The sequence below is a fragment of the Dipodomys merriami genome, unplaced genomic scaffold (genome assembly GCF_024711535.1).
Source record: "Dipodomys merriami isolate MVZ:Mamm:240054 unplaced genomic scaffold, mDipMer1.0.p SCAF_10, whole genome shotgun sequence".
NCBI classification, from domain to species: domain Eukaryota; kingdom Metazoa; phylum Chordata; class Mammalia; order Rodentia; family Heteromyidae; genus Dipodomys; species Dipodomys merriami.
The window spans coordinates 12,222,551-12,235,218 of NW_027202271.1; the positions used below are offsets into that span (position 1 = coordinate 12,222,551).

At 50.7% G+C, this 12,668-nt stretch overlaps 1 protein-coding gene across 2 annotated transcripts in view; it reads right to left on the reverse strand.

Moving 5' to 3' along the window:
- Window positions 1-12,227, reverse strand: part of Col2a1 (collagen type II alpha 1 chain) — a 34,114-nt gene extending 21,887 nt beyond the window's left edge. The window contains exons 1-15 of one of the 2 annotated variants that reach the window (XM_070034933.1): window positions 12,143-12,227; window positions 7,162-7,368; window positions 5,635-5,651; window positions 5,402-5,434; window positions 5,284-5,316; window positions 5,123-5,176; window positions 4,870-4,971; window positions 3,628-3,705; window positions 2,951-2,995; window positions 2,789-2,842; window positions 2,333-2,386; window positions 1,542-1,595; window positions 865-918; window positions 682-735; window positions 353-397 (exon numbers count right to left, since the gene is read on the reverse strand). In XM_070034933.1, coding sequence (XP_069891034.1) covers window positions 353-397; window positions 682-735; window positions 865-918; window positions 1,542-1,595; window positions 2,333-2,386; window positions 2,789-2,842; window positions 2,951-2,995; window positions 3,628-3,705; window positions 4,870-4,971; window positions 5,123-5,176; window positions 5,284-5,316; window positions 5,402-5,434; window positions 5,635-5,651; window positions 7,162-7,368; window positions 12,143-12,227 — 969 coding nt within the window. The remainder of the gene's footprint in view (window positions 1-352; window positions 398-681; window positions 736-864; window positions 919-1,541; window positions 1,596-2,332; window positions 2,387-2,788; window positions 2,843-2,950; window positions 2,996-3,627; window positions 3,706-4,869; window positions 4,972-5,122; window positions 5,177-5,283; window positions 5,317-5,401; window positions 5,435-5,634; window positions 5,652-7,161; window positions 7,369-12,142) is intronic. The other variant, XM_070034943.1, reaches the window with a different exon arrangement.
- Window positions 12,228-12,668: the final 441 nt, after the last annotated feature.

A 12,668-nucleotide genomic window follows, 5' to 3' on the forward strand; every position in this document is an offset into this window, starting at 1 on the left:
TTCTTCCAGGCAGAACCCATGAGTGCTGCCTTGCTACCTCTGGGGAACCTTGTTGCAGGCACAGCTTGTGTCTTACGATGGAAGAGCTCTCCCAAATGTTGAGAACTTTTAAAAAACGAAAGCATGCTTAAGTGTGTGACTATTTCCTAATCCAAGGAAAAGCTGGTAAAAATCTTAAGTCACCCATCTCCTCCTACATGCTGTTTTTGCTCATCATCAGATCAAATTGATTAAATTGAATATGTGCTCTGCAGGAAGGGAGCTTTAACGTTAGGAGTGCATCTTTCTTCCAGGTGTCAGGAACATAACATGTCTGCTGACCTTTCTGTATGCAGGTAGCATTCATACTCACCATTGGGCCTGGAGAACCATTCTCACCAGGAGAGCCACTTTCACCCTGGGGGGGCGGGGGGAGGGAGGCAAAGGGAGACAGGAAAGAGGCACAGGTCAATGTTCTGGACTCTAGTCTCTACATCTCTCAAAGAAGCCACTGGAAATTGGGGGTCATTCAGCTAGTACTGACACAGTCCAACTTTACTTCTGGGAGGGGCAATTCCGCAAACTCTGGGACCTGCTGTCTGGGTGTTTGCAAACAAGGATGTCCCAGTATCCTACCCCTATCAATCCTGCAGCACCCCATGATCCCCATCCTCTATCACCATGTGTGTGGCAATCCCTTACCTTCACACCTGGAGCACCAGCTTCTCCCTTAGCTCCATCTAGGCCTGGGTAGCCCTAAGGAACAAGAGAAAGTATTCAATCACACGTTGAGGGACCCAAACAGAAAGGAATCTACATGCGCTTACATGCTTCCTCGCCCCCAGACAGCCCCTGCCCTCCAAAGCTCTCACCCATCATACTTACTCTGTGACCTTTGACACCAGGAAGGCCTGGGGTTCCTGGGAAGCCTCGAGCACCCTGCAATCCAAAGGGGAGACACTCAGGACTAGAGTAGAATGGGGTGACTGTTGCATGGAAACCCTGCAGAGCCAGCCCACTGGAGCCACCAGCAAGGGGAATGCATCCTGGTTCCCGGATCCTCATCAAGCCAAACCCAGGTCCCCACCAGCTAGAGCTCCCCTATCACATGCTTTCACAAAGATGATCCTAAGCATAAATGCATAAGACTCTTAGGCACCATCAGTAGTGTGTGTGTGTGTGTGTGTGTGTGTGTGTGTGTGTGTGTGTGTGTGTGTGTGTGTGTGTGTGTGTGTGTGTGTGTGTCAGAGAGAGAGAATGCTTGGGCTTAACTCAGGGCCTGGGGGCTATCACTTAGCTCTTTTGCTCAAGACTAACCCCTTATACTTGAGCAGCAGCTCCACTTTTGGCTATTTGTTAGCTAACTGGAGATAGGAGTCTCATGAACTATCCTGTTCAAGCTGGCTTTGAACCATGACCTTCAGAGCCTGGCCTCCTGAATAGCTAGGATGACAGATATGAGCCACCGGCTCCCGGCAGTACTTGGTCTTAAACTGACCTAATTGAACAGGATGAGCTGAGTCTGGGTAAGATGTTTGTGGCTAGGAAAAGTAGAGCTTTACCTGAGGACCAGGAAGGCCTCTTTCACCAGATTTTCCAGGTTTTCCAGCTTCACCCTGGAAGGAGAGAGAGATACTTAATTTTCCTCGAAAGATAAATTAACATAGTTGGTCTGCCTGCTTTAGAACTGATGTCTCCCCTGGTCCTCCATGTCTTTCCCTACCTGCCTACCCATCCTGGGCGTCTCCTATAGATGAATGCCTTCTGAATGAATGAACCTCCCTGAATGCCTTCTCATGGGTCACAGTTTATTCATTTGCAAGCTCCTTGGTCCTCACAGACTCTGACAGGCTTTGCTGTCCTTTCCTGGGCTCTGAAGACTGGGTTAGCATGTCCTTGACCTTGAGAGACTTGAATGTCTGATGCGATTCATGCCAACTGCTTGAGAGAGCCAGCTTCTATCTCTCCACTTCGTTTGCATCCTCCATAGACATCCTGACTCAGACTGAGCTTTCTCTAACTCATTTGCAATTGAGATCATGTTGGAGGCGTTTGTGAAATGATTTTTTTCTTTGTTTTTCCTTCACTATATCTTTCTGCCTTTGTGGGGGTTCCCCCCCTCCCTCTTCTCTCATTTCTCCATTTCCCTTCCTGGAGCCAATGATGTTTTCCTTATTCTTCTCATTGGGCCCAAAATAGTCCCCAGGGAACTGGCGAGATTAGTCAGAAGTGGGCATATTATGGCCCCCACCCTGGGGCCTCCCCATGACCCACTAACCTCCACCTCACCAAACTCCCTCTCCAGGTCCTTTCCAATGAAGTAGCTTCTCCTTGACTACTCAGGCATACTTACGTCGTCACCAGGTTTTCCAGGGGGGCCAGGAGGACCACGGGGACCCATAGGACCCTACAAATAAAGGAAGAGAACTTAAGAGATCGATGGAAGAGATACCTAACAGTAGACAAAACTCAGGGGCAGTCATTTTGGAAGCCAATGTTATGATAAGAAGAAAGGTGGAAAGATCAGATCAAAGACATGACTCGGATCATAGTGGAAGATGGCACACAGTGCAGACTGGGGCAGCTCTCAGAGAGAGTTCCTTGGTAGTCCTGACACTTTGGGCTCTCTGCCAGAGTTCTTCCATAGCTAAAGAGTGACATCTGAATATCCTTTGAGTTACCTGACTGTGGGAAAGAACTGACAGAGCCTAAGAGGGAAAAGTAGCTGAAAGCGGGGTGGGAGGGTGGAGGGGGGACTGTCATCAGAGCCCCCCCACCAAAAAAGAGAAGTAGATCTACAGGTACTTACAGAGACACCAGGTTCGCCAGGTTCACCGGGATTGCCTTGAAATCCTTGGGGGCCCTAAAAAAAGTTAAGTGAGACTATCAGGTTGAGCCTATAAACTGTGCTAAGATGTAGAGGATTTGACTTGTCTGTAACACTGAGAAGAATAAAAATCCCAGTACTTACAGGAGCACCAGCAGGACCTGGGGGTCCTCGAGGTCCCATAGGGCCCTGCATTGGAACAGAAGATGAGAATTTTACTGGACATGCTTTATCAGAGGCCTCCTGGGTACCACTGTCTTCCAACCCCAAGCCCAGACAAAGGACAAAGGAGATACTTTGTGGGCAGGGGGCCCACTATGGCCGCTCCCTCTCATTTCCCACTCCTCACACAACCATCTATTTTGATTTATAGGCGCCATTTAGACAGCGAGGCTGGCCTTGCTTTCTTCTGGACTACAGCCATGTTTACTAAAGTCTGAGTTTCATTTAGCTTGTGCCAAGTCGGAGCTGCAGGGCTGAGATTTCCTGCTGGAAGCCTGGTGGATGCTGGGGAACAGTAGCTGCTGTCTACATTCTTCAGTTCTCATTCCAAGAGTAACAGTGATCAGCCTTCTAGCACATCAGCTCTATGCATCTCTCCATCCTCATTCTTTAAGTCACTCCAGAGCATCATTAAAACTGGCATCCATCACCATTAAAACCCAAATGCTTTGGGTTAACTAAATGGAAAGGTTACATAACTGAAGGCAAATTGCTGCTCTAAGCAATTATCTGCTAAACAGAGGTTGTCAGATTTTTCTGGCTCTGCTAAGGGTCACTTTCTGCCATGTTGGCTGCAAAGCACTGGGGTCTTTTCTTACCATTGGACCTTGCATTACTCCCATCTGGGCACCACCAGCCTTCTCATCAAATGCTCCAGCCATCTGGGCCGCAAAGTTCTGCAAATTGACCCAACAACATGAGGAAACAGAAGTCATCAGTCCCCTCTCCTTGCTAGGAATCTAGATCTGGAGAGAAAGAACTCTCCTCTATGGTCTCTTATTGTTAGAGACTAAGCAGGCATTGATCAAAATTGCCAAAGAGGCCTAAGAGTCATTTCCCTGGAAGATGAAGAGTTATTTGGAGAAGCATACTTTTTTTGTATGTTTGCTGGTACTGGAATTCAAAGTCAGGGCCTGAGCATTGTACCTTAGCTTTTTCTGCTTAAGACTAGCTAGCACTCTACTGCTAAGCCGTAGCATTGCTTCCTTTTTTTTTTTTTTAGTTAATTTGAGGTAAGTGTCTCTTGGACTTTCCTGCCTGGGCTGGCTTTGAACTTCAGTTCTCATATCTCAGCCTCTTAAGTAGCTAGGATGACAGGCATGATCTACTAGTGCCTGTCTTCTACCTAATTATTTTTGTAATCTAAAATATTACATATTATCTAATATGTGGAGAAGCATAACTAAAACCTCACTATTAAAGGTGTTCTTTGTTCTCTAAGACTTTACTCTTCAACGAAGGACTAATGTCAACAGTCTTGAAATAATTTAATAAGAGATGTAGTAGGTGACTGTAAGCCTATTTAAGTTTAAGAATTTAAAACATAGCAAACACCAAATGGCCAACCTGCAAGAACTGAGCAAGCATATAATTTATTGACTGGTTTGATTCCAAACACGACTAGCCACACACCTTCACTCAGTGGGGCTCTTTCATAAGAATGAATAGTTGCTTGGAATGTACTTGGCAAGGACCAAGAATAAATGTCTCCAGAGGACAGTGGTCACTCTTCTTTCAGAGAAACACAAGTGACCAGTCATCCCCTCCCCAAGTCCCTACACCCATCTGCAAGAGTCAACCACAGGGTACAGATGCCAAGAAACCAGGTAACTGAAAACTTTCTTTACAGAACCCAGTGAGTTTTTTTTTTAATCATCCCTTAACACAACAGTCTTAATATGTGATTCTACCCAATTTTAGGCCTGGGGGCGAAGTCCACAGACCGGCTATGTACACACTGGTGACAGCCTGGGGAGTCAGCCAGGTAAATGCAAGTAGCAATTTAGAAGCCACATTTTTGGAAGGACAACCAGAAGAAAGGGGGAAGTAAGGACACTTACCCCACCAAGGCCAGGGGGACCAGGAGGGCCTGGAGGGCCAGGGGGACCAGGATTTCCAGGGGTTCCAGGCTCTCCATCTCTGCCACGAGGTCCAGGTGGACCCTTAGCAGAAAGAGAAAAAGGCATCGTCAGAGTGCAGCAGTGTGCCTTGTTTCTGTGCCTGGGCAATTCTTACGAAGTAGCCAGGCACATGGTTGGGCCGTGTGGGACCTGGGAAGTTCACTGAGGTCAAGCAACATTGATCACTACTCACCTTTTCTCCTTTGTCACCACGATCACCTCTGGGTCCTTGTTCACCTACAGGTCCCTGAAGGTGAATGACAATGGTGAGATGACAGTGTGTCCGGGAGTCTATAGGGCAGTAACTTGGATACAGTAAAAGAGGACAGAGAAGGGGATTCCTCTCTTTCTCACCTGAGGTCCGGGAGGTCCTTTAGGTCCTATGATCTGTGAAGGAGATTCAGGGGTTTGCTATTAGAGGGTATGCCCAGGAAATGCAGATACACACTGGGAGAGAACAATTTGTACTTACATCCTTGATGTCTCCAGGTTCTCCTTTCTGTCCCTGAAATACGACACATTCACAGGATTAGACTGAAGAAACCCATTCAGTCCCAAGCACAAAACCCTGTCTAGCAGCCCCAGTGTGGAAGTGCCCACTGCCACAGACATCCTCTGGTCTCTTTAAGAAACAGCCACCAGCCGCAGCCACATCACATTACTTCTGAAGAAGAAAATAGAAAGGCAAGATAAAAGGTCCCTTACCTTTGGTCCTGGTTGCCCTGTAAGGGGGTAAAAAATAGAAGAGATCAGATGTCGAAGATGGATAAAAGATACAGCCAAGGCAGGAATAAAACATTTACTATTATTCCACGGACCACCCCCCCCTCTGCTCGGGGTAGGAAGGTGATAGCTGTTCTGAAGTTATTGAGGACCCAGTAAGGAATGGATGGAGGTGGTCCCAGATTTTGTTATTCAAAAGGAAGGCAGAAGGCATAAGAATAGATGGAGGGCCAGACAAGGGAAAATAAAGACCTCAAGAAGGAAACCAGCATTATACATGCCTCTCCCAATATAGAAGATATAGTGTGTGCCCCTGCCCCTGCCCAGAAGTCAGCAGCTCTCCCTCTACCCAAAGCCCTCCCCAAGGAAGAATTAGGAGCTTAGGAAGTCTTACATTAGGGCAGCATCTCCTTGAAGCAAGCACAAGAAAACAGCAGTACATAGGAGTTACCATAAGCATCACAGACAGCAAGCCCCTCCCCCACCCAGCAGCAAACTCCTACAAGCCAGGCGGTCCACACTTCCCTGGCATGGGCCCCTCAGAAATGAACTGAGAGTCTGCACAAAGGTGCCAGTGTTCCAGAAGTGTTTAGGAAAGGCAACTTCTCACTTCTCTTTTCAACTATCTTCTCAAAGTTAAACAGAAAGGGAACAGGGAGGGCTACCATCTCTGCAGAGAGTCAGGACCTCTGTTTGAGAGCTAAGGAGGGGCTCACTTGCACACATAACCAGCACTGGTTCTGGTGGGGAGTTAACTACCCAGCAAAGTTCAGGCAAGTGGGGCTCCACCCAGCCTTCACTACTTGAACTCCTAGAGTCTGTCTACTTCAGCAAGCTTGCTTCCCTCCCTCCCTCCCTCCCTTCCTTCCTACCTTCCTTTTGTGGCATATGTTACATTGTATATAGTAATTGTATATAGGGCTTTCTTCATGCCACTTTCAATCATACATGTAATATACTTTGATAACTTGCTTCTTAATTGGTAGCCAATTCCCAGAAAGGCAAAAACCGTGAGAAAATGCCACCAGTGTCCCATCCCTCCATGAGTAAACCTGACCCCCTCTGATTCCTGTCTCACTAACAGAACTTTCTCCACACTGAGGACCATATATACACCTGAAGGTCTTCCATGAAGAAGACCAGGTGTACGTGACAGCAGAGAAATTAACTCATGATTTGGCCAAAACAGAGCATTTGATTTCCAGTGTGGCTTTAGTAATTTTCAGAGATGATCTCGGAGTAAATACTCCTGTAGACTTGAACCTATAGTTCCTGTGTGCTGGAAGCATCTTTTGGAGGTATGAGCTAGGGAATGCCTCTTCCAATGTCCCAGTCTCAGTGAGTTTTAACCTGCACATGAGAAGTGGCCTTTCCTTCCTGCCCTGGCTGCTGGAATCCCATGGATAACCAGCCCTCTGCTATGCCGAGGTGACCATCATCCATGTGAGGGTATTTGCTGCAACTGCGAGTAATTTATTTATGTTGAACAAGAAATAAATAAATTACGACCACTGGCAGTGGCGAGGTCAGCTGGGCAGATGGGGCAGCACTCTCCGAAGGGGATTTCAGGGTGGAGGCAGTCTTTCGCGTCTTCACAGATTATGTCGTCGCAGAGGACAGTTCCATTGTCACAGACACAGATCCGGCAGGTCTCGGGCTTCCATACATCTTTATCATTATACCTCTGCCTGCCCTGCAAACAGCTGCCAGCCTCCTCTGCACCCAGTGGAGCAGGAGCAGCAGAGAGTGAAGGACAGGCCAGGCAGGAGCCAGAGAGAAAGAAAAAGAGGTTGAAGTCAACTTGACATAATTCAAATGCTGATGGATGGGGACTTGGGTCACACAGGAAAGATGGAACATAGAAGTTATTTCTTCTGAAACATCATTCATTCTTCTTTGTATTCCACTATATTTATTAGGTGCCTGACAGTCTATTCACCAGTGAAAATTCTAAACCACTCCACTACCCCTAAAGTGAAGCAGAGTTACAGGACTTCATCCTCTGCACATCCATCTAGTAGGGGAAAGAGCTATTGTGAGAGACAGCAAGTTGGAAGGTAAGTGGGAGGAGATAAGACTCTGACCAGGAATGGAAAGAAAAGAAGACCTGAGCTTGGGATGTAGTTCAGTGATAGATTAGTTACTTAGTCGGTGCCAGGCCCTGAAAGAAGGGGAGAGAGAGAGAGAGAGAGAGAGAGAGAGAGAGAGAGAGAGAGAGAGAGAGAGAGAGAGAGAGAGAGAGAGAGAGAGAGAGAGAGAGAGAGAGAAGGGAGGAAGGAAAGAAAGGAGGGAGGGAGAGAAGGAAGAAAAAAGAAAGAGGGAAGGGAAGAGAAGAAGGGAGGGGAGGGAGGGGGGATGGGGAAATATAGTAGCCCAAGAGCAGAGAGGTCATTCTACTTTCTTCTAGGAATTATGAGATTTGCTAAATACAATTATCAGCTAACATTCAGAGAAAATGCTGAAAATTCTACCCACAACCATTAGAATCCATTCACAGCCAGGTTTCAGAAAATGAAGATAGAATGAGGAGGGGCAGTGAACTGAGAAGCAACTAGAATTAGGATCTTTTCTCATTCTGTATAATATATCAGGACTAGGACCAACCAGGGAAAGGGCAGACCCATTCAAACAACACACTTGGTGGGGGGGAGGGAGGGGGAAGGGTGGATAAATGACTCCAGAGCAAAAGATTCTAAGTGCTGGGCTCCAGTTGTATCCTTCCCTGTAGAGGCCCAGCTTCCATCTGTGGACAGCACCCTAATTTGGAAGACAGGAGGCTTTAATGCCTGATCAGAACTCAGATTGACCAGTCCAGGCCTGGCCTCCAAGAATGCAGACTTAGGGAAAGCAGGGACTGGTCCCTCTCCACAGCGCCATGCTGTCTGGAATTCCTGCTACAGATGAAACCTGTGCTGACAAGGGCGCTTCTCAGAGCGCCAAGGGCTGAAGAGTCCGGACCACGTGCTAGGGAGCGCCCAGTGCTGTTTTTCTCATCAAAATCCCCAAAGCAACGGCAACAGTAGGAGATGAATAATAGCAGAACAGCAGACTCGGTGGGCGTGGACAGAAAACGGGCCTGCCCCATTGCTCTTTAAGGAGAGGGAAAAATCTAAAGATAAACCTTTTGGTGTTTTTCCTTTCCCTTTTTCTTTTTTCACTAGAAGGAATCCATTTAGTCCTGAATCACGGGGAAGATGTGTGTGGTGGGGTGGGATGGGGGGGGGGGGGTCCCAGGGAAAATATCGAAGCTACTGAAACACACCCACTGCCAAAATTGCTGGAGGTGTGGAATGCAGGCCGTGAGGAAACGGGGGGGGGGGGTGCGGAGAGAGGAGGGGGGCGTGAGTTCACGGTGTCCAGGGTGGACTTGGGAAGAGCCTACCCTCACCCAAGAGAGCCCAGGGAAGAAGCAGGGAGTTGTCGAGGTGGTGGGGAAAGGGGGTGGGCTGCACGGCGAAAGTGGATCGGATTTCTTTCGACAGGCCGGAGGATGCGCGGGGCGCAGGGGCGGGGCCCCGCTTTGCTGCGTGTGAGCTCTGCTGGCGGATTTTTAGCTGTGGTTCTGGACACGGTTCATCCGCAGACAGAGGAAGAGTAAAAAAAAAAATTAAAAAGAAAATAATAAAATAAGTGCGATTAAGCCGGGCACAGGCTCACGCCTTTGTAATCCTAGTTACTTAGGAGGCTGAGAGCTAAGGATCGTAGTTCCCAGCCAGCCTGGGCAGGAAAACTCCGTTGATACTCTGATCTCCAATTAATGATCAGAATGCCAGAAATGCAGCTGTAGCTCAAGTGGTAGGGCGCTTAGCCTTGAGTTCAAGCCTCAGGGCCGGCACACACACACACACACACACACACACACACACACACACACACACACACACACACACACACACACACACGGATTAAATGACTGCCCCCAGAGAGGAGCCTGCACCGTAAGTAGATCCCCACGGTGCGGACCGGGGAGGCCAGCCCTCCCCACCGGCCTGGCGCAGGAGAAGGGCTGCAGATAGCATCCTGGCGGGCCCGATCCGGTTTCCCCATTACCGCCGTGCTGTATAAGCGACTCTTTGTGGCAGGCCAATTAAAAAGCTACCTCTTTCGGGGAACTGTTTTTGCTTCGTCGCCGCTTCGCACGGGGCTGGAGCCCGGGAGGTAGCGGCTGGCGGGCACGGGGTGGGGGTGGGGGCGCATTATGGGAGAGGGTGTCAGCGAGGCCGGGGGAACCCACCGGACCTCGCCTCTCATGAATGGGGCTTTTCTAGAGCGCATACAGAGCTCGATTCACAGGTCTCCGCTAGGAGCCCGTTTAAATAAATACGGGCAGGATTTCAACCCCATCTGGAAGCCATCGCTGCCAATCTCCCAACGCAAACAAAGGAGGATTGAGGTTCCCCCCCCCCCCCACCCTCATCAGCCAGGGGCACTTTTCGGAGGCAAGGGCTGCGAAATGCAGATGTGGGTCAAAGATGTGGGCCAAGAGTTTCTCAAACTCGTGGAAAGATGGGGAGGAGAGGAGTGGCGGACTCCAGGTTTCTGACATTCCTGAGGTCCACGCAGCCTGAGCCCCCCCCACCTCTTTCGCGTCACATCTTTGAGTCCACCGACCAGAGGCGGGGATTTTGGGGGGTGGTTACGTCTATGGAATCGGATGAACCAGGGCGCAAAGTCGAAGAGGAGGAGGAGGAGGAAGAAGAGGAGGAGGAGGAGGAAGAAGAAGAAGAGGAGGAGGAGGAGGAGGAGGAGGAGGAGGAGGAGGAGGAGGAGGAGGAGGAGGAGGAGGAGGAGGAGGAGGAGGAGGAGGAGAGCGATTGAAAAGTCTGGGGCCCCAAAAGCTGTGGAATTCACCCCTAGCCAAGAAGGATGCAGTAGTGAGAGCTCCCTGCCACTTGAGCAAGCGCTCTAATAGCAGCTGGAGAATTGGAGTACATTATTTTGGTCCTCCAGTTAATTCCACTACTCACTCAAAGAGACAGCTTTGGGGTGGGGGGTGCACTTGAAAATTTTCCCTCCAAAATATAGTCAGTCCGAACCCACAGGCCAGAGAACACAACTCCCTTAGTGCGCTTCCTTGGATGGCGCAACCGGTCTCCGGCCCCGGCCGTGTAGCCGGTGCGCTCGGAGCTGCAGCCCTGCCCCCATCGGGGTCAGCAGGGTAATGAACAGAAAGCCCGCCTGGGCCTTCCGCCTTCCAGACCAGCTCTAGAGACAGCCTGGTGGCAGGCCCACACTTTCTAAGGGAGAAGGACCTCGAGTCCCCATTCCCACCCCCCCCCCAAGTTTCACCTGCGATTGATTTACAATCTGTACCATACAAAGACGGGGCTGGAATCTTAGCCTTCGGAAACGTGCCCAAACACGTGGAAAAAAAATGCTCCCTACCTAATACACTTTCCAGGCTTCATTTTGTCCTGAATATAATCCCAGACGGGTGCACTTTACCAAAAGAGGAGGTGAAAAGGTGCGGTCTGAAAAGCCCTTGGACCAGACTGTGAAACTGCTGTTCTATAGCCTAGATTCCCTTTTCCTGCTAGAGAGAGAGAGAGAGAAAGAGAGAGAGAGAGAGAGAGAGAGAGAGAGAGAGAGAGAGAGAGAGAGAGAGAGAGAGAGAGAGAGAGAGAGAGAGAGAGAGAGAGAGAGAGAATCCGGTGGTTCGGTGAAATCTTGAAACTTAGAGAAGTAACTCATTGTAGTACCATGGGAGGGGAGGAGAGGTGGGGGAAGATACTTTAGGGAAGGAGTGCTATTTGGCCGACCCATTCAGGGCAGGTCTAGTTGGGACGTTTTCACCTTTCCGATGGTCTCTGCTCTAATGGGAAATTTCTACAGCCTCCAGCAGAAGTGAGGGTGCACCTTACTCCAGGGCCAGACAGGAGGGGGAGGGAACTCAAGAAGGCGCTGAAGTCCTGCAGCGCCTCTTGGGAGCTTTTCTTTGTGGCCTCAGATTTCAGCCCACCAGTGTCAAGAGTTAAGACAAAAAGGCCTAACTCCCTCCCCCACTTTGATCCCCGCAGCCTCTGACCCCCACCCCTATCCCCGGGATGAGGCTGCAAGACATCCTGTGGCATTTACTCTCCGAGACGTCTCCGAGGGCCATGACCTGTTTTGCTGAGCTCTGAATACTTGGGCAAGCCGAGTTGTGCGTTTGTGCGCCTAATTATCAAAGCTGTTCGGGGGGGGGGGGGGGGAGAGGAAAAACAATGTGCGTTTATGTCGGGTGCGCAAACCTCTCGGATCCGACACTTTGCAAGTTCAATATTCCTGCTCAGCACCCCAGATGATTCCAGAAGCAACCTGCGGGAAGGACGCTGGGACCCAAGCCCCGCATTTCGCAGAACTCGCCTGGGTAAAGCAGACCCTGCAGCTAAGTCTCTGCGCTGTTACTCTGGGAGCCAGGCTACGGGAGCCGAGCAAGCTGGGGAGAAGGAGGCAGAAGAGGAGGAAGGATGCGCCGGAGGGGAGCAGGCGAGGGGAGTGGGCGACTTACGGATATCCTGGCCCTGACACCGAAGGACAGCGGCGACCAGCAGCGTCAGCAGCACCAGCGATCGGGGAGCCCCGAGGCGGATCATGGTTCACCGCGGGGCCTGGCAGAGCCGTGGCCCGGGCGAAGCGCAGCGAGGGCGGCAAGAGCACGGCGCGGGTCCGGGTCTCTACCGCGCCCTCATGCAGGAGGCCCTCGGAGCAGGAGGAGGAAGCGGGAGACCCGGCAAGCCCAGCAGCGCTCTGCGTCCTCTGAGCTAGCCGCTCCCGTTATATGCGCCCCTCCTCATCCCAGGCCGGCCAACTCGCCCAAAACCGCGGGCCGCCCCCAAGCCCCCCGCGGGGCCGTAACCTGAGACCCCGCCCCCGGAGCCCCGCCCGGCCCGGGCCACCTGCCCGCACCTGCCGGGACCAGACGCGCCCCCCCCCACCCCGCCCCACCGACAGCCATGCTGCCGTCCCCCCGCCCTTAGTGTGCCCAGTGGCCTGATCGGGCGGGGCGCAAAAACGGCCCCAGGTTCTCCACTCCC